Below are 26,551 nucleotides of genomic sequence, written 5' to 3' on the forward strand. Positions count from 1 at the left end.
TTTTTCCCGTAGGGGTCGATTTTCTATAGGATTTTCATTCTTACTTCGCGCATTTATTGCAAACATTCCAGGAAACCTTTCCAATGACCGCGAGGCGGACGACCAGCAACAGCCACTAAAGCGGGGCGTCGGTACCTTCCAGCCGTCCGATTCCACCTGGGTCTTTGAGCCCGAGAGAGAGAGAGAGGAGGGACCGTGGAGCACGTGCCGAGCCTCCTGCAGAAGCCCGGCGCCTCCGCAGGCCGCCCCTCCGGCACGCGCCTGCCGAGGTACAGAGCCCCGACGAGCGCGTGCGTAAAATCCGCTCCCTCCCTCCCTCCCCCTCCTCCTCTTTTCCTGGAGGGAAGGGAGCGAAGTGATGGATTAAAGGATGCGCCTCCTTTCCGATTAATGGAAAAGCGGCGGCGGCGGCTGCTGCGGCGGCGACGACGCCGAGTGGGAAAGCAGGTGGCTGAGAAGCCATTGTCGCCGCCCCTCCGCAAGTCCTCGGTTGGAAAAGTGGGTCTCTTCAACCGCTGCAGCAGCAGCTATGGCGACCGATAGTAAGTGCCCTTCTTGCGGGCTTTCGCAGAGCGCGGGATTCTCTGCGGGATTTTCCACTCTGCGCTTGGTGTGTGTGTGTTTGTGTGTGTTTGTGTATTTGTGTGTATGTATGGGATTCCTGCTTCCTTTGCTTTGGTGGGAGCTTTGTATCTGCCCCCCCCTCCCCGGGTCCCTTTTCCTATCCGTTCTGCATTTTTGCCATACTTCTTCCAGTTGGAGACCTTTAGATGTCTGGGATTTCAAACCCTACCAGGCCTGGGATTTTGGGAAGCTCTTATTTGGAGAGGGGGTGGTGTGGTGTCTGTAGATCCTTTCCTGCTCTTTGTCCTCATCTGTCCCCTCCCCATTTCCCCCCTCTCTGCATTTAGCTGCTGCAACCTGAGTTTTTCTTTCCAGATCTCACAATCTGGTCTTCAAATTGTAGTCAGGTTTTAAAAGTTGTATGTAATTTGGGGATCCCTTACGCATCATCCTGTCTTGTTCCCTGGAGTTGTTTCTGGCATAAGAGACAGTTGAAGATTTATTTGGGCCACCCGAGTTTTGATCTGACTTCTAAGGATCTGAGGCCCTGGGCTGGGCAGCTCTGTTTTAATCTAAGGCTGTGTCGCCATCATCTGCTAGCACAGGGCTGGGCAACATTCTAACCTAGTTAAGAGGGAACTCTGAATTGAGTGCAGTTGCTGCTGCAGGATACAATGTATGGCTTTCCAAATGTTGCACAGCAATCCCAGCCACCACAGCCTGTCTTGGATGCTGACTGAAAAGCCACCAATGAATAATCAGATGCCACCATTCCTGGAAAGCTTGTTGTTCTGGTCTTGATCTCTGCAGTGGCAACGGCTCACTTTCAAGTAGTGACTACAGGACCTGAAGGAGGCCTTTAGCAAAGACACATCCTTCTCCATGGCTATGATGAAATGGAGGAAGGAGATGGCCCAGGAAACCAGCAGCACTCTGTTAATTTCACAAGCAACTTAATTCCCCTAAAGCTGGTAACAATATCAGCTTATAGTGAAGGTGAAATAAATGGACAACTTGAGTTCTGGTTTGAGACTCTTCAAGAAAAGGCACAGTATGTAAAGCAGCTTTCACCAAATTTGATAACCTCCCATAATCCCCTGACTGGGGATTGTGGGGATTAAAGACAATCCCCATTCAATTAATTAAATAGAAATCATATGGGACTGTTGTTTAGACAGCTACATTCATTGCTGTTTCTTTGAGGGCCTCATTTAAGATATTGACATAAACTTTAAGACTCAAATGAATTATTGCTTAACGCACTGTAAGCCGCCCTGAGTCTCCGAAGAAGGGCGGCATATAAATCAAATTTAAAAAAAAATTAGGGTAGAACTATCTTGTTCTGAATCTGGACATTTAGATCTACAAGAGAGGGCAGTTCTATAAAGATTCCTGTGATTTGAGATGGACAAGGTTTCTTTTGTTCTTTGCCTTTAGAAAAATATTTCAGACCCATATTTTTATAACTAAAATCAAACCTTTTGTTTCTGATGAATTTTCTATTTGCATGTTAGATGTTCTATTTTTCTTTTGAATGTTATGAGTTTCTTTCATGCTATAAGTTGCTTTTCATGTCACACTTGAACAGGAAGTTTTAATATTACATAATTTGGATGCTCAACTTTTTAGGATGGCAGATTTTTTTCATTACAGATGCAGGCTAACAATAGATTGAATAATACTATTTAATTTTTTAAACTTTCTGTTGTCCATATTTTAAGAGAAAAGATAGACGTACCGGTATGTGTACATTTATGTACATAAATAAATAATTATAATATAATTAAATTTATATAATTAAGTAAATATATAATATATAGAATAGCAATCTATGAAAATTGGAAACTACATAAATATGAGTGATACTGGTATCGGAACACTGTAAAGAGTAGAAATGTGAAAAAATTGAAATATGTTTAATAAAAATTTATTTTTTAAAAAAAGTAGTACCGGTATAGGTTGTTTGCATTAAAACTCTAGATTTTTATATGAACATCTATTCTTAATATTTGTGAATACATGGTATGAATTTGTAAAATTGAAACATTGACAAAAAAATTTAGGCAAAAACATGTCAGGCTAGGGAATTTCTCAGAATGCAGATTTTTATTATTATTATGGTTCATTGAACACAGTCAGCCAGATGTTCAGGCTGGATTTGGCATTTTTGTCTACCTATCAAGTCTTTTCCAAGATTGTTGTTGTCTTACTGTTAGTAGTAGTAGTAGTAGTATTTAATTAATTAGTGAGAAAGTTGTAATAAAAGTATCATCCATGTCTTTTAGGACATTCTATTAACCAGGATGAACATTATAAACTTCTTCAAAGAGTTAGACCTTTGCATAATGTACTGTATCTGAAGTATCATTTGAGCCTTGTTACTTGTGCCTGGAGTAATAAATCTGGATTGATTTGTTCAATGATCCATTTGTTTGTTTACTTTGCTATCTTTTCAAAGTTCAAAAACATCAACATTACTATTTATTTCTCTCCTACTTCTTCAAAATCCAACTTCCACTTGACTAGAGCATCATAAGGAAAACCATAGCTTGGAGAATTCTTTGTAGGTATGGACACATCATGACATCTGAATATCTTTAACAAAGCCTTTGTGGCTATTCTACCATGTCCTAGTCTGTGGCATATTTCTCAACTGCTGATTCCTTTATTATGTATTCATAGTCAATCCAAAATAAGCAGAATCTGTCCAGCACGTCAGTATTTTCATTATTAGCTTTTAGATAGGTTGTTGTATCTGTTGACATTAAGGCCTCATCAAGTAGGCTTTTATTCTATTTTAGAGATTGCGATTTATTTATTTAGTGTATGGCAAATACATGGACTTTTAGTAGTTCAAATGCCAATGTCCAGTCCACCCAGTCATCCAATGACATGTTGGTCCATGCCGAAAAAAACAGACATTGGGCCGATGTAAGCTCTTGATGTTGTTTATCCGTTGCCATGTATTTAGAGAGCCAGGAGTTCTACAAAGATGTCCGACTGCCAACTGTCATTAACTACCAATTCTTTAATGTAGTCTGGCTGCCAATTGTTGCTAGTCATTTGGTTCACACTTCTGTGCTATCCAGGGTGCAGCACGAGGAGGCAAACTAGCATCACACCCCAGAGATTGTGATATTAAAAAGGAAAAGTTAATAAGTGCTAAATCCAATACTTTGGTCACTGAGTCCTCTTGGCTTTTAATTTTAGAAGAGATTGGCAGCGGGGGTGAATTGAGCATGTTGAATGGGAGTGAAAGTTTACGAAAAAGTAGATTAAAGGTAAATCTCAGATATAAGTAAATAGAAAATTAGCCTTGAGCCAGAGCTGATTCAATTAGCTATTTTTTTTTTTTAATTTGATTTATATGCCGCCCTTCTCCGGAGACTCAGGGCGGCTTACAGTGCATTAAGCAATAGCCTTCATCCTTTTGTATATTTTTACAAAGTCAGCTTATTGCCCCCACAAACTGGGTCCTCAATTTACCTACCTTAGAAAGGATGGAAGGCTGAGTCGACCTTGAGCCTGGCAAGATTCGAACTTACTAATTGCAGACAGCTGGAGTTAAATTACAATGCATTAGTCTGCTGAGCAAGTTGACAAGGATTTCAGCCCCTGAAATTAAGGTGTCATGGCTGTTTTGTTTTCTATTTTGGTTTGTACAGTGGTTGCTTAGTTACCAGAATTGTACTGTTGGGGTTCTTTGTATGAGTTAGCATTTAATTTACAAGAAATATTTTCTGTTTCTAATTTTGATCATACTAGACTTTAAAGATTGTATGAATGAACAACTACTGCTTCTAAAGGTCTTCCAGTTGTGCAGTGTGTGCTGTTTTCCTGACCTTAGGTGCTGAAACATATTTTAATACAATACATTTTTAATATAATATTTTGAATAGTGTTAGTCTAGGACATGGGTGTCAAACTCGCACCATCACGTTGCCGTCACATGATGTATCACAACATTTTTCCCTGTGTAGAGCTGGGGTGGGCGTGGCCTACACGTGACGTATCTGGCCTGCAGGCCGCCAGTTTGACACCCCTGGTCTAGGAGGTTGGTCTTTTTGTTTTTTGTTCTTAGCTTTGTCTTAATCCAGGACATTGATAAGAAAAGGAAAAAAAACATGTTCGATGAGTAAATGGAATTGGAAGGGAGTCTGTCTTATGGCTTTTATGTATCTTCCAGATTTGTCTTATAACATCCCTTGGTGACATTCAAATAGTACTTTGGATGCTTTTTTTAGTGTGTGTGTGTGCGTGTGTGTGAGAAAGAGAGAGAGTTGCTAATACAGGTGAGAGAAGGCAAAATGAAATTAAGATTTTAAAATATTTATTGGCATTTTAAAAGCTAAGAACTACATTACACTATACTACACTATATTAAAGTACACTGCACTATACTGTGCTGCACTGTACTGCACTACACTGGTAGTCCTTGATTTATAACCATTTGTTTTAGTGATTTTTCAAAGTTACAATGACACTGGAAAAAATAACTTAAGACTGTTTTCCAGGGTGGATTTGATTTAAATAGAGTCGATTTAAATCATGATTTAAATCATGATTTAAATCACTAGTAAAAAGGCTTGATTTAAATCAACTCAATTTAAATCATAATTTTTAAAGAGCAACTGTCATCTTTGCTACTCCTTTGACCCACTGTTGACTCACCTATAGTCCCAGTGTTGCAGAATATACAGCCTTGTGCTACATAACTAAGCTCCATTTCATGCTGAATAAACTAAATTATTTATGTATCTTAAATAGAAAACTATCTTACGATAGATTTTTACCCCAAAAGTTTTTTATTAAAATAAATTCAATAAAAATAAAAAAAATCTGATTTAAATAAAAAAATCCGATTTAAATAAAAAAAAATCCGATTTAAATCAAAAAAATCTGATTTTTTAAAAAAAATCATTGATTTTTATCCACCCTGCTGTTTTCATACTTATGACTCTGAAATCCCCGTGATAATGTGATCAAAATTCGGATGCTTGGTAACTGGCATGTATTTATGACTGTTGCAGTGTCCTGGAGTCATGTGATCCCCCTTTGTGAGCTTCTAACAAGCAAAGTCAATGGAGAAGTCAGATTCAACTGCGTTGCTAACTTAGATGCAGTGATTCGTTCAACAACTGTGGATAGAAAAGTTGTAAAATGGGGCAAAACTCAAGCGTTTAAGAATGGAAATTTTGGGCTCAATTGTGATCGTAAGTCGAGGGCTACCTGTATTATATACTACACTACATGCATACACTACATACATAGCTGATTAAGTAAGTTGTAGCTGACCTAATTAAGTCTATGAAGTATTATTCTGAGTTGGGAGTATACAACTCCCCATCGTCATCAGGAACTGAATCTCTTGATGGATTGTAGCTTAATTAGTTTGTGATAAAATCTGTTTTCAAATATTTTAATTTTCCCAAAGAACCACCAACTCTACATGTCTTGGGAGTTTATACAAGCAAAAGAAACTTTTAAAATTTATTACATATGGGCTGTAAGAATCCAAATAACCACCAGGGGATTAACAAAAAACTTTAATTATTTTATTCTTGTTTTAATTGCCTATTGAAATATATGGTTTTTATATTTTTCATAGTTGCTCTGTGAGTGAGATGGTCTCTAATTTTTTTTAAAAAAAATATTTTTTTAAAGACCCAGAAATCTCTTTTTGCTGCTAGAACTACGAATCATTTGGATTTTTGCAGCCCAGATGCAACCGTATTTGAAATTATAGATCAGTCTTTAGTTTTATTATTAAGACAGTATGTATGTGCTGCTGCTGTTTTATGAAGACAACTATGGTAGGAAAGAAGAGAACTGTCTCTTGAAAGAAGAGAGGAGTGGGAGAGATGGAATAAAAGTGACAGGAAGTTACCAACGCCTGAGAAGAGGTTCAAGGTTTAAAAGGATCTTGACAGACTTGAACATTGGACCCTATTCAACAAAATATTCAGTGGTGAGAAATATAAGGTTCTATACTTAGGAAAACTGAGATGTACAGGTACAAAACAGGTAGTACATGGATTGGTAGTAGTGTTCTGACCCAGCCTTAGCAGAAGCAAGAAACAGACTCCTTGTCATGAAAAACCTCTCTTTATTTACCTCTTGTGAATTAATTGCATTCACTCACTGAAAAGTCCAGGCAATAGTCCTTCAAGGAGTTAACTGCAGTAACAGACTTTATCAGTTCCTTGGGATAACTGCTACGACAACCACTCCCCTTTCTATTTATTCCCCAGCCAGGGAGGGGCCATTCAGCGTCCACGTGTGAATTGCTTCCTGAGTCGACTCCTTGTCCTCTGTTGTTCACCTCTCCTACCTGCTCTGTTCATACCTGCATCTGGAACAGGCCCCAGCTGTTCTTCTTCCTCACTCATATCAGCCTCCAAAGGCAGCTGCCTCTCCGGTGGCTGGGAAATGTCGGATGGCCCTACTTCTATCTCTGCGTCTGATGCAGAGCATCCATCAGAGCCTTCCCCAGACTCCAGAACTGGCCCAAGTTCCTCCCCAACCTCATCGTCTGAGTCTACCACCAGCTCCGCTGCCAGCTGGCGGGCCACAACAAGTAATTACTTGTGAAAAGGATCTGTGCACCTTGGTAGATCATAGACTAAGCATGACGTGCTAGAGTTGCCATATGCTGTTTGAGCTCCCTTAACAGAGGCATGATGTTGAGGTGTTAACATCGTGGAAAATGGTATTCTTCATTTTGTTGCATTGGTCAGGTCACACTTTGAATGCTTATTCAGTTTTGGTTGCCAAATGCAAGAAGGATGCTGAAAAAGTGGAAAGAGTGCAGACAAGTGTCTAGAGATTAAATCCTTTGAAGAATGATTAAAGGAACCAATTAGGTTTAGCCTAAAGAAGAAAAAAAAGGAAAGACTTGGAAGATAAATGGGAATAGTTTCCCAATACTTGAAGGGCTATCACGGCACTATTCTCCATAACGCCCATGCATCATATTAGAACCAATGAATAGAAATCCAAAAGTGCTTTTTCAAGAGGCAACTGGACTTTCTGTTTTTTTCTTTGAAGACGTTTTGCTTCTCATCCAAGAAGCTTCTTCAGTTCTTGTCTATGGAGATTCTCAGTCATCCAGGTCATGGTTGTCCCAAAAGTGTTTTTTCAAGTGGCAACTGGGTTTTCTGGGTTTTCTTTGAAAATGTTTCGCTTCTCATCCAAGAAGCTTTTTCAGCTCTTCAAAACGTCTTCAAAGAAAACCCAGAAAATCCAGTTGCCACTTGAAAAAACACTTTTGGGACAACCATGACCTGGATGACTGAGAATCTCCAATGAATAGAAACTTTACAAAGAGAGAACCAAACATGAAATAAGGAGAAATTTCCTGACCATGAGATGTGTTGAGCAATGGAACTGCCGGCATCCTGATGTCATGGATGTTCCATTACTTGAGGTTTTCAAAGGAAGGTTAGACAGCCATTTGTTGGGGGTTGAGGGTGGTTGGTTAGACTAGATCATCTCCAAGGTGCTTTCCAACTGTATATATATTTGATTCTAAAAGAAGGAGGACTAAAAGAGAGCTGAAGCGGGAAAGTAGCAGCAGCAGCAGCATGAATGAATGAATGAATGAAGCAGTAAGCTGTGATGTCTCAGAGATGCGATGCTTTAAGACAGCAAAGAACATGATTGGCAGTAAAGAATTTTGATATATAAACAAATATATTTATACTGGGATTCAACCAGTTCGCACCACTTCGGCAGAACCGGTTGTTAAATTGCTGGCTGGCCCCACCCACCCCTCCCCTTCCCGCTCCTTCCAGAAGTCATCCTGTGGCCCATTCTTGCTCGCAGGAGGCTGCAGGGAGGCCTACTAGACCCAAAATGGGGCGCAGGGGGCCAGCGTCCCCCCCGCGGCTCGTTTTTTGCTCCCAGGGGAGTGCAGGAGGCCAATTGCTGCCTGTCATACCTCCTGACATGGCACACCCACCCAGCCGGTCATTAGGGAAGAGAACCGGTTGTTAAATTATTTGAATCCCACCACTGGGTAGCCAGGAATTGGAAGACACACACAGCCCAGACACTGACAAAATGTTCATTGCTCATGCATGAGAGCAAAAGGGTGCTGGTAAAATAGAATAATGCAAATCATGGGCCGTACTGGAGTAGGGGACATTAGAAGTAATCCACACCAGCTCTCTATACTGTCTCTCACTACTAAAGGGAGCTGCAGGGAACAGGTGAGAAATTGGAATCTATCTCAGAGCAGCTTCCAGCAACTTCAACAGCACCCAGGAGATCAAACTTGGGACAGTATGGACTGGAGGTCCCAGGCATGGGTCTAGTGGAGCCAAGTGTTTAGCTGTCCTAAACGAAAACAATAAATAGAATTATGGAATACAGTTACAGAATATGAAATTGTAGATTCGATAGAATAAAAGATAAGCTGGAAAATAAACCAGAAAACCAACCAATAAAATACTTCCTGAAAATAAGGAAAGAGAGACAATTTTTAATTACAAAGAAATGTTTATTTTTATAATACGTAATAGAATTCCCATTTAAGGGGCAGTGTGTGTCTGGCTAATACCAATGTTTGACAGGTTGAATCTACAATGGTAACTATTGTCCAGGACCAACTGGATAGTCCCACTTATTATATTTCATTTCTGAAATATTCTGCACTGAACTTGAATGAGCCCCATAAACAAATTCCTGTGAATGAAGCAGGTGTTGGATCAAACAACATAAATTGTGGTGAGTCCAGATGGTTGTCAGATGGCTGACACATGGGGCATTTATTTTATTTTAAAATAGTTGTATGTTCTTGAGATCTTCACAAGACCCTATACAACGTTTCATGTTCATCGTTTCCATTTCCATTTACAGTCTGTATCTGCTTGTATACATGAATGCACTTCATGCCCCTTCTCCCAATGTTAATTTTGCAACTTAAATGACTGGGTTGCTGGGATGTCATAAAGCAGCAGGCTCCAGCATAATCTTTTACTTCCAAGATTATCAGACCCATAGGAATGCTTAGAAAAGTGGAAACACAGAATGATACCGGTAGCAACAAAGCGCTTGGAAGAGTGCCCAAATTAAAAAAAAAAAGGTGAAAAGAGAAAGGGCACTTTGGTGGCTGAGAAACTGTCGCTGAACAACTTTATCCATTTGTCTTCAGGTAAATAGAAGTTTGTGACTGGCTAAAGCCATTATAGGGACCCAGTGGCTCAGTGGCTAAGATGCTGAGCTTGTCGATCGAAAAGTCGGCAGTTCAGCAGTTCAAATTCCTAGTGCTGCATAACGGAGTGAGCTCCCATTACTTGTCCCAGCTTCTGCCAACCTAGCAGTTTGAAACCACATAAAAAATGCAAGTAGAAAAAAAGGGACCACCTTTGGTGGGAAGGTAACACTGTTCCGTGCGCCTTTGGCATTTAGTCATGCCGGCCACATGACCATGGAGACATCTTCGGGTAGCGCTGGCTCTTCAGCTTTGAAATGGTGATGAGAACCACTCCCTAGAGTCGGGAACAACTAGCATATATGTGCGAGGGGAACCTTTACCTTTACCTTTAAAGCCATTTTGGAAATAGGTGAATATCCACCTCCATAATGACCTTGGGGTGAGATGGACAGCCTTATAAACCTTTAGGGATGTACAAAGCCTGATTTTGTGTTTTTTTCATTCATTTGTATTGTTAAGAAAAGGAGTTGTCTCAGTCTGACTATATATATAAAGTTGTTTTGGGTAATTAAGAAATTGGAATGCCTTCCCCCCATCATACTGAAACTGAGGTCAAGCAATTAAAATTAGTTCAATTTCAAAGTTTTCACTTTCTCATCTTTTTTATCTGCTTCAATACGTTGAACTACCTAGCCTTGTCCTCTTTCCATTAGAGTGTGTTGAGCAAATCTCTAAGGAAATATGAAATCACATATGACAAATCCCCCTAATCTCTGAAACAACTGTTCGGAGTTTTTATTAGAGCAGTGAGCAAAGTAAGGCTGAATTATTGAACCTCCTTGTTATTTTTCTTTTAAAAGTTTGGAGCCAAAAGAAGCCGACAAATAAACGGAACAAATAATGCAACCTGGCTGGGGAATTTTCAGAGGGAAAGTCCACACATATTAAAGTGGTTAAGGCATAGCTACGTTTTCTCACTGAACTAGAGACATGTCAGTTTGATGGGGTTGTGAGTCAGTTACATGGTCCTTCATATTGTTTATAATTAAATTCATACGGCTTGTTGGTCTTTCTCTCATTTGGCCACTATCCCAGCCTTTTTCCCAGGATACCAGTTGTCCTTCTTTCTTTTGCTTTTAACAGAAGAAAACAACAGAGCGTTATAGTTCATGGTTTCTTCAGTTCTCTACGAGTATCCTTCATCTTGTTTTGTATATATTTTCTAATATTTTTTTAATTGTTCTGGAACTTCCCCATTTCTCAACAAATTAAACTCATCTGTTTCCTAAAAGGCCCCAGCCTTATGCTGTCTATTAGTTGGTTAGCTACAACACATTTGAATTATAAAATAACATTTTATTCCTTTTATTCAAGCGGACATATTCTTTTCTCATAATAAAAATTCCAGCCAATAAACTATCTCTAGATTTAATTTATAACCCAGAGTATTTTCCCGTCATTTCAATTCTTATACAAAGTAAATTAAGAACAGCTACAATGGAAAAGCCTCCAGAAGACTATAATAAATCGAAGATTAGTTTCCATAAAAAAATATTCATACAGTCCCACTTTATATATTTGGTTCTCCATAATAAAATGTGCTCAGGATTTTTGCAGTGTAATTCTTACATAGAGTAACAGTAAGCCATACCTTGGTTTGTTTTGATTTGGTATATTGAATAAACTCAGTCTTTGTGGTTTACAAAGTTTGATTTATGTTTCCCCCCCCCCAAATGTTAGGTTGAACCGTTGTCTATATATGATTTATTGAATAATCCACAATTCGATGGTTATAAACTCCATGGTTTATCAATTACAGTGACTGAGTTCATGCAAAATAGTAAACATACTTGAGAAAGTCTGCTTAGCTGCAGAGAACATTTTTATAAGCATTCACCAGTGATTTTGCAAGAGAGACCTGATTATGTCTTTTAATGAATATTTGACAGAAAATGCTGATTCAGCATTGATGTATTATTACATAGGTTGTATGTAGCTCTCTTCTGCTATATAAATATGTACAGGGAAGCTGGGATAATCTGTGGATTCTCTTAATACAGGCATGTTTGTATATTAACTAGTAGGAAAGGCATGATTGTAACTATAGACTTTGTGGCGTGATCTATATGCTTCCATTCTTTTTATATGGAAGTACCTTCATGTTGAATATGTAAAGGCAAGAAAATATGTCTGATATTGCAGAGAAATAAAAGTGGAAATTAGTGATATTCTCTCCAAGCCCAAAGACAACACAGTATGATCCAATTGAGCCTAGTTCTTTACTTGATCTACCTAACAAACAGAATCTTGCCAGACTAAAACTATAACTTTTAAAACTGATAGGTATATTCTGGGAAATTCTAGGGTGTGGCTACCCTGAGCCTCTTCCTCCCTCCCCAATCCACTTCAGGACTGTGCAGTCTTCTCTGGATTGTGTTGCTTCCTGCCTGGGAAGTCATGGTGCTATTGCTGACATCCCCTCCCCACTGACATACTTTCTCCAGCTGCATATTCCCCCATATGTTAGATGGCACATGTAATGAAGGATTAGCCCTATACAGAGCCAAGCAGGTGGTCCATGCAGCCTAGTAGCCTTCTAGCAAAGTCTTCCAGCTATGCTACTTAATTTATTTAATTGGAGATGCCAGATAAAAACTTTACATAACTCAATATGTAGTTCTTGCCAGTAAGTAAACGCTCCTGTCTGGTAATGTGAGCATTTTTGCCCCACCAATGTTGAAATTATGAGATGGAACTAACTTGACATATCTTTGAGTGATACGGGAGGTCTGTTGAGTCATGCATTTGGTCAACTGTTCACAATGAAAGTGGAATTAAATTCCCTACCTTTTAATTGCATTTTTTCCATTATTGCTTGCATTTCTTATGAATATTTCACCTAAAATAACAATAGGAAGAGTAATGCAGATAGAAATGAATAATTAATCCAGTTTTTTATTTTCCCAGTTGGAGGTCTTTCATATTCCATCGCAGCTATGTATGATACAATAATTAGAATTCTAATTAAAGGCAGTACATTTAGTTGCTCATTCTTTTTCTGTCAAACTGCACATGCTCTCAAAAAATAAAAGTTAAAAAAAATGAAGAAACCATTGATGGTTAAAATTTACAGCATTGGTATTTTTGCTGTTGTTGCTGTTACCTTTAAGCTACTGTGTCTTGTTAAAATTTCATTGAGGCTGCTGCCTCTATGTCAGTGGGGGGTTTCGAATTTTTTTACTACCAGTTCTGTGGATGTGGCTTGGAGGGCATGGCTTGGTGGGTGTGGCAGCGGAAGAATACTGTAAAATCTCCATTTCCTCCCGATCAGCTGAGACTTGGGAGGCAGAGAATAGATGGGGCGGGGCCAGACAGAATTTTTACTACCGGTTCTCCGAACTACTCAAAATTTCCACTACTGGTTCTCTAGAACCTGCTGAAACCCACCTCTCCTCTACGTCAATATCATTTCCAGTCCTTAGTTCCACAAAAACATTTTGAAGCTGATTCAAACTCTTCATGGCCACAGACCTTGAAAATGCCAAGATCACCATGAACCAATTGATGCTTTTTCTGGTTGACCAATTGAAGAGTGCGTAAACTGGCAGTGAGTCAGTGCTCTGACTCTTCTATATCATGTTTTAAATTCATTTGTCTGCATTTGTTCAGTGATGTTCCTGTAGAATGGGGGTGAGAATAGAGAATGGGAATAGCCTCCCATGATAGTAGGACTCACTAATACTTATTTCTTCACCTGGAGCAGGGAAAATGCTGCATTGAATCCAGAAGCTGGAAAACCTGGGTGATGCAAGAGTTCTTGCTAATAGGAAACCAGCCCTCTTGAGGCTTGTTGTAGCAAAAACAAAGTTTACTTTCAGATACACCACAACGCAACTAGAAATAAAATCAGTCTTCAACCACTACTGATGCTGTGGGATCACAGAGATTTAGATCTGATTGCAGTCAGGCAGAATGTGGAGGTAATTCAATTGGTGAGTACAACTTTCACTCTTCCATCTCTTGTCCAGTTCTTCAGTTTGATAGTAATTAGACATATAGTACAGGTTTTGAATTGACTCATGGTGACTTCAGCATTTTGAGGGTCTGTGGCTTTGGCTCCAAACTGTTTGTGTGGAAAGAAGTATTAGAAATGATAATGATGTGGAAGGCATTCACAAATAGGGTGTGCTTGTTGATGAAAGTCCGAGTAATGCCAGTTTTGCAAATGGCTCATGATGGAATCTGTTGATTGTTTCATAATTCATTTTATCTATGATCAACATTTTTTGAGATACGATGGTGAGAATTTCTTACCCTTCTCTAATTTACTTTCAAAGCATCAAAAACCTCACCTTTCATTTTCTTTCTCCCCTCTGTTTTTTGTTAGTTTTTAAATATATATTCTTGTTTCAGTATTTATTTCAACTTCTTGCTTCAGATCCTGAACTACAATTCGTGGTAGGTTTCCAGATGGCAACCAGCTTGATGGTGGGTGGAAAGTATAGCCACAATGTCTTTCATCTCCACCCTCCCTAAAGCTTGAAGTCTGCTCTAAGAGCCTTTGAACATCTTGAAGCACAGACTGAAAAGGATATCTAGCTTTGGCATTTTTTTAATCAGTGCTGGGATGACATGTCAGTTTCTTGCACAGTTCTAGGACTACAACTCCTGGCAAGAAAAGCTGTATTTTCAATGTGGAAAGCATCTACTTATTCCAGTCTCCCAGATAAATTCCTGGGCTTTAGAAGAGAACTTGTAGAAGATGACCAGACTGAGCCCGAGGGTGGGGTCAAACATATCAGCATTCTGGAGTCCCTATGCCCCCAAAAGAGACCTAAGTCCAGCCCCTCTTGAAGTCCGTTGACTCTTATTGGTCGCCAATTTGCCTTGGCTGTTAGTAGGTCAGATTTTCGGGTATAGGTTGCCTGGAATAAACTTGCAGTGCTTTCTGAACTCTATCCTGACTCCTGGTTTTTTGTGCCTGACAGAACTTGTAATGCTCACAGGATTGTAGCAATCAAGATTATTTTAACTTCTAATGGTATGTGGGAATGACCTTGGGAGGAAGAGCTGCAGACTGGACAAGGTGCCTCAGGTCACAGAAGGGGAGGGGAGCATGAGAACCATATTAGAAGAGACCCTTGTTTCCCAGAGAGTAAAAGGAGAGTAGGGTTTAGCAAGATTCTATTAATATAATCTTATAATAAATATAGAGTTATAGTTGTGATTCTTATCTAGACTACATCAAAGGGCTAACAACCTCAGAACATCAATAAACTTACAGGCTGGAATTGATGATTCTATGGCCCTAAAGAGCAAACAGGTTTGGCTCTTGGGATGGTTAATGCCATGAAAACAATGGTCTACATATATGGTCTTGGGTTCATGATCTCCAGACCAGTGGTGAAATCTGAACTGGTTTGCTACCGGTTCACTGGCCGCGTGTGTGCGCTGCATGCAGTATGCACCAAAAGGAGGCTTGGGAAGGTAAGTAGAACAGTGAGGGGGTGGATCAGCTGTGTTGAGCAATTTAGCTTCGCTAGAAACAGGATTTCCTGCTTTCTAGCAAAGCTAAACCGTGCGGCACAGCTGATCCCCCTCTGCTGTTCTACTTACTTTCCCAAGCGTCCTTTTGGTGCATGCTGTATGCACGTGCAGTATGCACCAAAAGGAGGCTTGGGAAGGTAAGTAGAACAGTGAGGGGGGTGGATCAGCTGTGCCGTGCAATTTAGCTTTGCTAGAAAGCAGGATTTCCTGCTTTCTAGCAAAGCTAAACCCTGCGGCACAGTTGATTGGCGGAAATACCAGTAGCTTTTTTAAACTACCGGTTCACCTGAACTGGTAGTTTTTATCACTACCGGTTCTCCCGAACTGGAGCGAACCTGTAGCATTTCACCTCTGCTCCAGATATTTTCTCAGCTTTCTAAATCACCACTGGCCAAAAGACTATCTAGCAAGGAACTGCAATCTTGCCTTTGCAAGGCAGCAGGTTGGGAAATGGTGACTGAATGATTGGTCTGATGGCTGTTCTGAAAAGCAAACTGCACATTGGAATCTTATAAATCAACCAGCCAGTTTTGAACTCAAAACTTGAAGAAAGATAATGTAGAGTTGGGAAAGATATAAAAAAGGAGAGCAAATATGGCAAAGTGGCTCAGGTGTTAAATTAGGACCTGAAAGCTCCAAGTTACTTTGAGAAATGAAAGCTCACCAATTCAACAAATAATAAATGTGCCTAAAGGAAAGTAGTAACAAATAAACACTACCCGGTCTACCGAATGATCAAGAAGTTAGAATAGCTGTTAGCAGGAAATATCACAACATGAGTTTCTTAGCTCAGAGGGGAGAAGATGATGGGCGACACGGTAGACGTGTTTCAAACCCTGGATGATGTGGAGAAACTGGAAAGCAGAGGTTGTTTAGTAACAGAATGCTGGAATAGATGCTCTTTTATCAGATTTATCACAGTTCTTACTTTCTTATGATGCTTTTTGGGTATTTCCAAACAGACTTGAAAACCTGCCTTTGGGGATGTGTGAGAAGGTTGTGTTTTTCCTGAGTTGTAGGCACATTGGGTTATGAGTGCAATTATAGACTGAATTATTTTGTTTTTTTTTTTATTGTTTCTAATCCTATTTAGTATATGACATTTTAAGCTACTCGGAGTTTGGCATAGAGCAACATATAAACTAGGTTAAGGAAACGTACCTCCAAAATTAATTATATTTTAAAAATTTTAAAAAGACATGTGTTGTTTGTTCTCACATGAGTTCTCTTGAGTGGGTTTTTTTTATTGTTGTTATTTTAATTTTTGTAATTTCATGTTCAAAACATGTTTTTTAAAAGTTGTTTTGGCATCTAAGACATTATGTAAAACCATGTGATAGTGCCTATTACCTTAAAAGGTTGTTGAGCCCACTTCTAGGATAACATGTAAAGATTTGTTGCTGGTAAGAGCGGAGGATCTGTGAAATTGGAAGGGTTTCTTCTATTCAGTTCAAGGAAGGAAGCATTTCAAGTAGTAACTGTTCAGGAAATAAAGCACTTCAAGAATCCCAGGCTGTTTCTCTGGAGTTCCTTAGATCTTCCCCTCTTGGAGAGCAGAGCAATATATGGCATATTATCTGTCCCAGGTCCCTGGAAATAGTCTTCTGCCTTAGGTATGTTGAAGGATGGTATCTCATCACTTGTCAGTCCAGGCTGTTTGCGAACATGGAATGATTGGATTGCTACCTTGTCTTCTTCCCTGGGTAGCAAAATGCCTTGAGCTGACTGTACTCCCCTGGGAGTAAAAGAATCCATATCTGGAGTCCTTGGTGTTCTCTGAGCTTTATTGTTTTCTTATAGACAGCACTGAGGATGTTACCTAGTCAGTTAATGAAACATTGTAGGCAAACAACCAAACTCTGAGAGTATCAAGGACTCCACAGTGCCACACTTGAGCTACCTATATTCTCTCCTCCTGAAATCAGTATTTGATGAGAATCTGCTGTTTTGGTTCTTTTTTTCAAATTGTTATTTCAGGATGCAGTGTGTTAAAACTAACCGATTCTGTATTGAAATAAAAATAATTCTATTTTAACAGGGACAGACTGGCATGCGAATTCGAAATCTGTTCTTTTAATTGCACAGAAGGACAGCGTTGGAATCAAACTGCCTTTGTAGAGAACAATAAATATTTCTGTAAAATATATTTCACAGAATGTCATGTATATTATCTTTGTTTTGTGCCATTTGTCATCTCTTAGTGATTACATATATATTTTCTCCAGAAGAGTATTCATATGCCTCTTCTTATTTTAATAATCCTAAAACTATTTGCAATATCAATAAAAACACAGTAGGGTGAGGGTGAAGGTTCGTTCTCTGAGCTTGTGGGTTGGTTTCCGAACGTAAACACAGACAGTACCGATCCTCAAACAATCCGTGCAACCCCTTCCACACCGGCATTCACCTCCCAATGAACCTGACCTGATGTAATCTCCTTATCGCAAGACCCATCATAAGACTCACTGATGACTCGCACCTGACCCATCATAACACTTGACATACCCATATCTTATAAACAGAAGGACACTGACATCCCCTAAACTCCTCTGAAGATGTTACCTAGTGTTCTGCCCCAGCTCCGGATTTCCGAGGATATTGACACACCAACGGTCCTTATCAAATTTATTAAGTAGCAAGAATAAACCAAAGTCTGGCAAAGGTTGGCAACCAGCCCAGAAAACAAAATACGATAAGACTTTTCCAAAAATGCTCTGATGATAATTACAAGTTGTTTCCAGCAAGAAACTTACTAACCGCGTGTGACTTAAATAGGCTAAGGCAGTGGCCAATTATCCTCAAGCCTTACTCTCGAGGAGATCACCTCCTCCTGGGTAGCCACTCCTGCCTTTTGACAGGCCTGCGTGCTCGAGCATTGAGAAGAGGCTCCTCCACTTCGCTCTCTCCACTTGAAGGAGCCTCTGGAGGTTCTGAAGGCCCTGGCTGAGTCTCTGCCTCTGGCACCACATCCTCTTCAGCCTCCTCGCTGTCCGACGCGAGCACCAGCTGTGCCGGCTGCTGGCGTAACACCACACCAGCCTCCTTGTCATCAGGATCAGCCACGATCCGCGCAGGCCACTGGCGGGCCACAACACGTAGCCTGGTAACAAAACGTTCGGAAATCAACCCACAAGCTCGGAGAACAAACCTTCATCCTCATCCTTCACCCGAGCTACAGATATTCGCCATTATTGCAATACAGTAAGGTGTATAAAAGCAGTGGAAAAAAAAAACCAAAGAAAAATATGCACAATTCTTTTAAAACAAGAAACAAATATTAGCGGAAGGAGACTAATAAATGGTTTTTAAAAGACATTTTAAACACATTAACCTTAGGGTCTGTTTTGTTATGGTTATTCCACACTGCAGATGCCATTGAAGAGAAAGACACAAGTCATTAATGAACAATTTGCAAGGAGTTGCATGGAGAACAAGACCCTGGCTTGCTATACTATTGTGGTAGCTCAGATGTTGAAGGCATTTATATTTGCAGCTTTATTTACATAGCGAAAGGCAACTTGTAAGATTTGTGTGACCCTTTGCGTCCACTGGTAGGATCTTGAAACTGGTTAGCTGACGCTACCACCCCTGGCACAATGTGAAGCTCCGCTATGGTCAGCAGGAGAAAAAGAGGTCAGAGAAAAAAACTCCAAAACAATCCATGATCTGTAGACTGAACTGATATTTATGCAAGTTCTTCTATGTTCTGTGTTTTCCCAAAAATAAGACCCAGTCTTATATTTTTGGGGCGCCAAAATAAGCACTAGGCCTTATTTTTGGGGATGTCTTATTCCCCCCCATGTATGGGAGGCTCACTTCTTCCGTGGCCACAACAGAGCAGGCAAGCTGAAACACGGTGAGGCGGAGTGGGCAGGTGGGCGTGGAGGCTCATCTTTGTATCTCTCGGCTTTCCCGCAGCCCACGCGACACGTTGGGATCATCTGCATTCCCTCCCCACACTTCTGCCTCCCATCTACTGCTGATGCCGCCATGTGAAGACAAGACTCCCACGGCTACCCACCTGTTTTGGCCCACCGACTCTCATCTTTCCTGCATCCCGGGTGATGCGTCAGAATTGTGTGCTCCCCCACCACCTCTGCCTCCACCTGCTGCTTGGACAGCTACTCAACTCATCTGTGCTGCACAGGCTGCGGCTGCTGCCAGACACTGTTGGCCCCTGCGCCCTTGCTGCTTCCGGTGCTGGCCACACCCCCACTGATGATGATGATGATGATGACCTTAACTAGGGCTTATTTTTGGGGTAGGGCTTATATTAGGAGCATGCTAAAATCAGGGCTTCTTTTCGGGGTAGGCCTTATTTTAGGGTAGTATAGGGTAGTATAGTATAGGTAGTATAGGTAGTTTAGGGTAGTATTTTGTCTGTCTATGGAAAAAACAGAAAAAGGACAATAGAAAAAGGAGGCTAAGGAGAGATAAAGAGCGATCCATTTTTGAATTTGGTTCCATAGCTTCCAAATTCCATAGAATTTGGTTCCACTACAGCTTCCAGAGTTGTGATGTAACAGCCAGTTATTTTCCTATTGGGAAACTTTCCTGTTTAAAACAGCCAAGCTTCTGTTGTATCAAAATAATTCAGCTAATGGCTAATGGCTAAGAAGTCTCAGAGAAAGGGAAAAGAGGTTCTGGCATTTTAGCGAACTGGGGGGAAATATAATTTTCCTTAAGGAAATGTACATATTAGATATTTTTAAAAAAATAATATATTTTTTTTCTGTTCAATTGGGTCTAATTCTTGGAGACTGCCTGGACAAGTTGAAGTTTTCTTGGCAAGGTTTTTCAGAAGTGGTTGGAAGTCTCAAATAGATGATTTCATATTGGGCCACTAGAGGTCAGTATAAGATCCTTTCACTTTAAACTAGCTGCCTTCCTACTAAAGGAAGGTATATGCATAAAGAAGAATTAAAATAAAAGAAGAAACCCCTAAGTGGAGTTTGTATTAGGCCAGTAGTTTACAGTAGGAAATTTTGAATATGTTGTGGTGGTTGAGTGTAATTAGCAGGGAAAAATTCACCTATAAAAAATTACTGTCTCCAGAATTTGATTCTTAAGAATAATGAAATAATATTATGCAGGCTTTATTGTAGAGGACTGAGTATATGATTGACAGCACAAGATAAATTATATTTTGTTTTGTAAATTTCAGTACAAATGGACTACATGATTAAATTACATAACACACACATACACACATATCTCATAATTTTTAAATTTTGTATAATTTTGTTCCTTTCGCAGTATGACTCTGATTTCATTTAATTACAGGAAAGGATAAGAAACCTGACTATTGGTGCTTTCAAAAACAAATATTATACATTTTGTTTTAATCCAACAGGGCAGTAACTTTCCCTTTATGTGCTGGGTGAATTTGTAAACACTGGCCTAATACAGGTAGTCCTTGACTTATGACCACAATTGAGTTGTTAGGTTGGTAACACATTGTTGTTAAGTGAATTTGATTTTCCTTGTCAAAAGATCGCAAAAGGTGATCACATGAGTCCAAGATAATGCAATTGTCATAAATATATGCCAATTGCCAGGCATCTGAATGTCCTAAGTCAAGGACTACCTACAATCTCATTCCTTAGTCAACTTTTGAGTTGCAAAGCTGTTTCAAAACAGAGATATCAATCTAGCATTTAAGCCCCATTTAATGACCTTTCTTGCCACAGTTGCTAAGTGAATCATTGTAGTTGTTAAATTAGGTCAAACTGTTGCTAAGTGAATCTGGCTTCCCTATCGACTTCGCTTGCCAGAAGATTGCAAAAGGTGATTACACGACCCCAGGACACTGCAACCGTCATAAATATGAGTCAATTGCCAAGTGTCTGAATTTTCATCACATGGCCATTGGGATGCTGTAACGGTCATAAGTCATTTTTTTCAGTGCCATTGTAACTTTAAGCAGTCACTAAATGAACAATTGTAAGTCGAGGTCTAGCTGTAGGGACAAGGAAAAGAAAAGGGAAGGGAAGAAGGCAAAAGATGCAGAAAAAGAAAAGAAAAGGTAAAGACTTCTGATTTTTTGTCAGAGAAAAGTTACAGCCTCAACTTTTTGCTTTACATTCCTATTATTTCAGACCATTTCTATAACAACAAAGTCAATTTAGTTGTCAAAACTTAAAATCAAAGTTTCATTTTCCATTTCAACAAAAGTAAATAAGTTCTTCTCTTTAATTAAGACAGTCAGTTTTGTCATATGTGCCATCACTTTTACCATCCATTTTTCCATTGTGGGTGAGGCTAGTCAAATGATTCTGATATGGTAATTAGGAGGGTGGGCGATTAACAACGACCAATAAGCTGCCCAAAGTTGCTTTTCAGAGTGACATGGGCATTATATGTCTATGGAGATTCTCAGTCATCCAGGTCATGGATGTGCCAAAGGTGCTTTTTCAAAAGGTAAACATCTTCTTTGAAGATGTTTGGCTTTTCATCTAAGAAACTTCTTCAGTTCTGAACTTCTCTCAGAACTGAAGAAGCTTCTTGGACGAGAAGTGAGATGTCTTCAAGGAAAAACAAAGAAAGTCCAATTTCCTCTTGAAAAAGCACCCTTTGGACATGGGCAGTGTATAAGTGTATTCACTCAGCCAATCAACTAATGATGCAGTAACATAAGGCACATTGGGTTCATTCCTATGAAAACAGGTGCCAGGACAGAATTTATCTATGGACCAACTTATGCCCATTAGGTGAGGCATCATGATTTTGCAGTTGGTTATCTGCATTGTGAAATGTGGCCGTTGCATGCATACACATTTGAGTATTACTGGTATATGTAAAAATCTCTGACTTTAAAGGAATGCAAGTGTTCCAGAACATTTTACATTCGCTTGCTTTGTTTAAGGTTGTTTCCGTTTTAATAATACTGACTCTTAACATTGCAACTCATTGATAGACATCTACCTAATATGCAAGTAGCCCGGATCCGAATCCCAGAAAGGGTATGGCTAGCTGATGAGAGCTAAATAGCTTGAACTAGATCTATACTAGTCTCCCTTTATTCCTTTGTTGGTAAAATATAAATTCAACACAAAAATAGTTTGTCACAAAAACGATTGCCTGCGAAGGCTTCTGGATTGGATCTGAAAGGTCAAAGCAGAAGCAGTATGCTCCGTCCCATATTTGGGTAGACTAGGTTGCCCTGATAGACAGGTTTCACTGGAAAAAAAAAACACTTAATCTCTCCCCTGGTATACCTGACAAAGCGAGGAGAGCCCATGGCTTAGAGATTAATACATCTAACTAATATGCAAGTAGCCCGGATCTGAATCCCAGAAAGGGTATGGCTAGCTGATGAGAGCTAAATAGCTTGAACTAGATCTATACTAGTCTCCCTTTATTCCTTTGTCGGTAAAATATAAATTCAACACAAAAATAGTTTGTCACAAAAGCGATTGCCTGCGAAGGCTTCTGGATTGGATCTGAAAGGTCAAAGCAGAAGCAGTATGCTCCGTCCCATATTTGGGTAGACCAGGTTGCCCTGATAGACAGGTTTCACTGGAAAAAAAAACACTTAATCTCTCCCCTGGTATACCTGACAAAGCAAGGAGAGCCCATGCCTTAGAGGTTAATACATCTACCTGATATGCAGGTAGCCTGGGTTTGAATCCCAGAAAGGGTATGGCTAGCTAATGAGAGCTAAATAGCTTGAAATAGATCTATACTAGCCTCCCTTTATTTCTTTGTTGGTAAAATATAAATTCAACACATTAATAAACCGTTCCAAAATACTGTACATGAACCAGTAAAACACTGAGATGCATATACATGCATCTTCAAGCATGTGCATAATAAACATGCCTGACAATATCATGATCCAAGTGAGGCGACTGATGTGGTTGCATCAGACACTGGGATGCAAATATGGTTCGCATTCTTTTGGTGTCACTGAAGTTGGTTGTGGATGCCACTGGTTGGACCCAATTCCTCCAGTGCTATGCTAGCTGGGGAATTCTGGGAGTTGAAGTCCATCCAAGCATCTTAAAGTTGCCACGATTGAGAAACACTGTTCTAGGCTATCCTTCTATTTCCCGTCTGGCTTACAGGCATGTTGTTCTATGATCTCCTGTCAAAGTACTAACCGTGGTCTATCCATCTTAGTTCCAGAAAAACTAGATAGATGATACTTACCTCAAAAAATAGAATAGGGTGAGAATTATACAGATCTTAAGATTTTCATTAAGCTGCTGATCAGCTCCACCTTATGTGAGTGGCCGTGAGCTATGATGTTATCTCCACAGGTAACAGTTTCCAGCCCGTATCTAAGAAGTGGCAGCAATTATATCCTGTACATTAAAAAAATTCAGCAATTTTCAAGTTTCAACAACTTACATTATTCTTCCACTAGAGGGGGATGCTCATGTTTCTTATTTTCCTAAGCCTCTTGAAGCTGTAACTGCTGCTTACTCGATGTTGCGGTTAGAGTAGCTATGCCCTTATCCAAAGATATATGAAGCAGTCAGCAGGAAGCAGCACTTTAATTTGGATCCTATAGGGATTTCAGATGTCTTCCTTGGTATATTTGGTGGTTATAGTCTAGCAGGCTGCTTGATCAAGATTGGCTGGTCTTTCCTGTAAATTGCAGAGTTACAGAATAAGAAATACATAATCCCACAACGTTGGCAATTATCGGCAAGTTCCTTGCTGAGAGCAATTGTCTCTCTATAACAGAGAAAGCTTTTATGTGCCCAGCATAAACATCTTTGCATTGATTGGAAGCGGTAGAATGACTGTCTTGTATTGTTTAAAATAAAAATCAATGGTGTATGGAGCAAGGAGGGCCCTAAATGTAATATTAAATTGACTCTACAAGATGTTACTCGCTGGTGGGGGGGAGGGAGAGCGGAGTGCTATTCATCTAAGAGATAAAGGAAATAGAGATGCTGGTTTTAAGTTCTGAAATCAGACCATCAATAGTTTGTATTTTCCACAGCTCAGAAGAGAGTAAGGTGCACTTTTATTGAGTTTCTTGAAAGAAAATACTCTGGCTTTAAATTGTTTTATTGATTGGGGAAAGGGTACAGGTTGAGCCAGTAGCAAGGAAATTGTAATCCTTGAGGATTGTCAACCACACAGTGAGCAAGCAGTCTTTTCCATATTTAAGTTGTAATTCCAACTGTCTTCAGTTGTATTTTCCTAAGATAAGAACAAGTCTTGGGCCTCACCGAGCTTCACTGATGCCTTGGATTTTGCTGATACTTGAATGATTCTTGAGTGACTGTTGATCATTGCACATGATTTACTGTGCTTTATTGCATATTTTTACTGCTTCAGCATAATCACTGGTCATTAGTTATAAATAAATAATAGCAATAGTACTTAGCAATAGCACATAGACTTATATACTGCTTCACAGTGCTTTTTTTATTCTGTCAAATTACTAAAAAACATATTTAGTATTCAGACTTGCTTGACATGCTTTCATTTGGATTTTTGCACTCAGAGGTCTAAATGATCCTTGTATAATTTTTATTTAAATAGTTCTTCATTTGAGGATCTGAGAGTATTTTGTAAAGATACAAATGCAATATTCTAAGTTTATTAACTATTAAAACAGTACTAAACTTCTAAACAAGGCTGGGTACATTTTAAAGTAACATGACATAAAATTGATGTAAGCATCCAACGTGCTTTCAAAAGCAGGCATAAACTATATTTTCACATAGGTAACCAGTTCTTGAACATCGGCTATCACGAACAAGGCACCTACAGAGATCTTAAAAGCTTATTGGAAAAGGCCCTGAACAGTCCTTGGGTATCTAGCACTTAGGGCCTTACAAGACCCAACAGTATTTTGAAGTAAACTTTGAAATAAATAGCCAATCAGTGCTGATTATATGCAACAGGAGTGATATACTCCCAACTTTGCATGCAACATAATCATTGAGATGTAGCATTTCATTGCAAGTGCCAAGTCCATTGGAGTTGGGTGGTCAATAAATTCAAATAAAAAGTGTAATGCACCTTAGAATACATTACACTAATAATGCCTATCCAAGCAGTGCTGCTGTTGACAGCTTATCAAGAGCTTAAAATGAGCAGATCTTAATTTATATAGTCCCTGGCTCTTTAATAATAACAGTGAATCCCAAACTGCCTCCATTTCACATATTTGTTGTATTAATGGAATTCAGCCCCATCCACGATCTCTCTTCACTTTCTTTATCTCATCAGAATCCAGTTTCAATTTTTAAATTTTTCCCACCCAGCCAATTGCTACTATAGACAGAGGTCCAGCTCTTGAACCACTTCACTTAAGTGAATACAGCTAGGTGTCCTCACCAAGAGTTTGGTGATCCTTCCTAGAAGTTTCATACTGGGGACAAATAAAGTTCTGTGGAGAACAAAAGACTGTAGCAAATTACTTTTGTATTCCTGTCAAGAGAATGTTAAAACAACATATAATGAATGGTGCAATTGTTTTGACTGCATTTAGTCACATACAATGATCCTTTGGCACTGAACAATATAGTCAAGTCTAATACACCAGCGGTCTCCAACCTTTCTGGCTCGGGAGACCAGCAGAGGCAGTGGTTGTGACGGGGGGGGGGGGGGAGAGGGGATGCTTTCGCACACGTGTGTGTGCTGCTTTCACAAATGCAACTACACACATGTGCATGCACTCAGCCACCACTTCCATGTCCCCGTTCTGAATGGGCTGCGGCCTGTGGGTTGGGAACCCCTGTAATACACCATTTCTGAAATTGCCAAGATTTTCTTCTTCCAGTTCTAAAGGAATCCAAGGTGAATATTAGTGAAGGAAGATATAAGAAATAAGACTGATAAAAATGTTAACAAGGAGGATATAATGGGTAGGATAAGAAAATAGTCACTCACTACATTGTGAAAATAATATAATGCTTCAGCACAAATTCAGTTCTTAGTAACTTCATGGAAATGTTCATATTCTAAAAATATTTCATAACTATCACTGGCTGTCCCAAAGCTGCTTTTTTCAAGAGCCAACTGGACTTTCTGGTTTTTCTTTGAAGACGTTTCGCTTCTCATCCAAGAAGCTTCTTCAGCTCTGACTGGATGGTGGGGTATGTAAGGATTTATACTCCCTGCAGACAGCTGTTGATTTGCATTCTTTTAGCGGGTCATTAAGGTCACCTAGAGATTTGTCTCTGTCATCAGGGTCACCTCATGGTATGGAGCTTTCTTGGAACTGTTGAAACAACTGTATTGTAGTTTGGAGATAGATGATGTTGTAATCCCCCCCCCTTGACAGAGGGCTGTTCAGATTTGACATAGATGGTCTCT

General features: G+C 39.6%; 1 protein-coding gene across 12 annotated transcripts in view; it reads left to right on the top strand.

Moving 5' to 3' along the window:
* Positions 1-209: 209 nt before the first annotated feature.
* The window catches only part of SYT16 (synaptotagmin 16), a 101,157-nt gene continuing 74,815 nt past the window's right edge, over positions 210-26,551 (top strand). For 3 of the 12 annotated variants that reach the window (XM_087871546.1, XM_087871549.1, XM_087871555.1), the window contains exon 1: positions 210-542. In XM_087871546.1, coding sequence (XP_087727672.1) covers positions 530-542 — 13 coding nt within the window. In that variant the 5' untranslated portion in view covers positions 210-529. Of the gene's footprint in view, positions 543-19,163; positions 20,118-26,551 lie in introns of those variants that run through there. The other 9 variants (XM_087871535.1, XM_087871562.1, XM_087871550.1 and 6 more) reach the window with 8 other exon arrangements.

This window comes from Pantherophis guttatus, chromosome 1 (genome assembly GCF_059756535.1).
Source record: "Pantherophis guttatus breed Tessera chromosome 1, ASM5975653v1, whole genome shotgun sequence".
In the NCBI taxonomy this organism is placed as follows: domain Eukaryota; kingdom Metazoa; phylum Chordata; class Lepidosauria; order Squamata; family Colubridae; genus Pantherophis; species Pantherophis guttatus.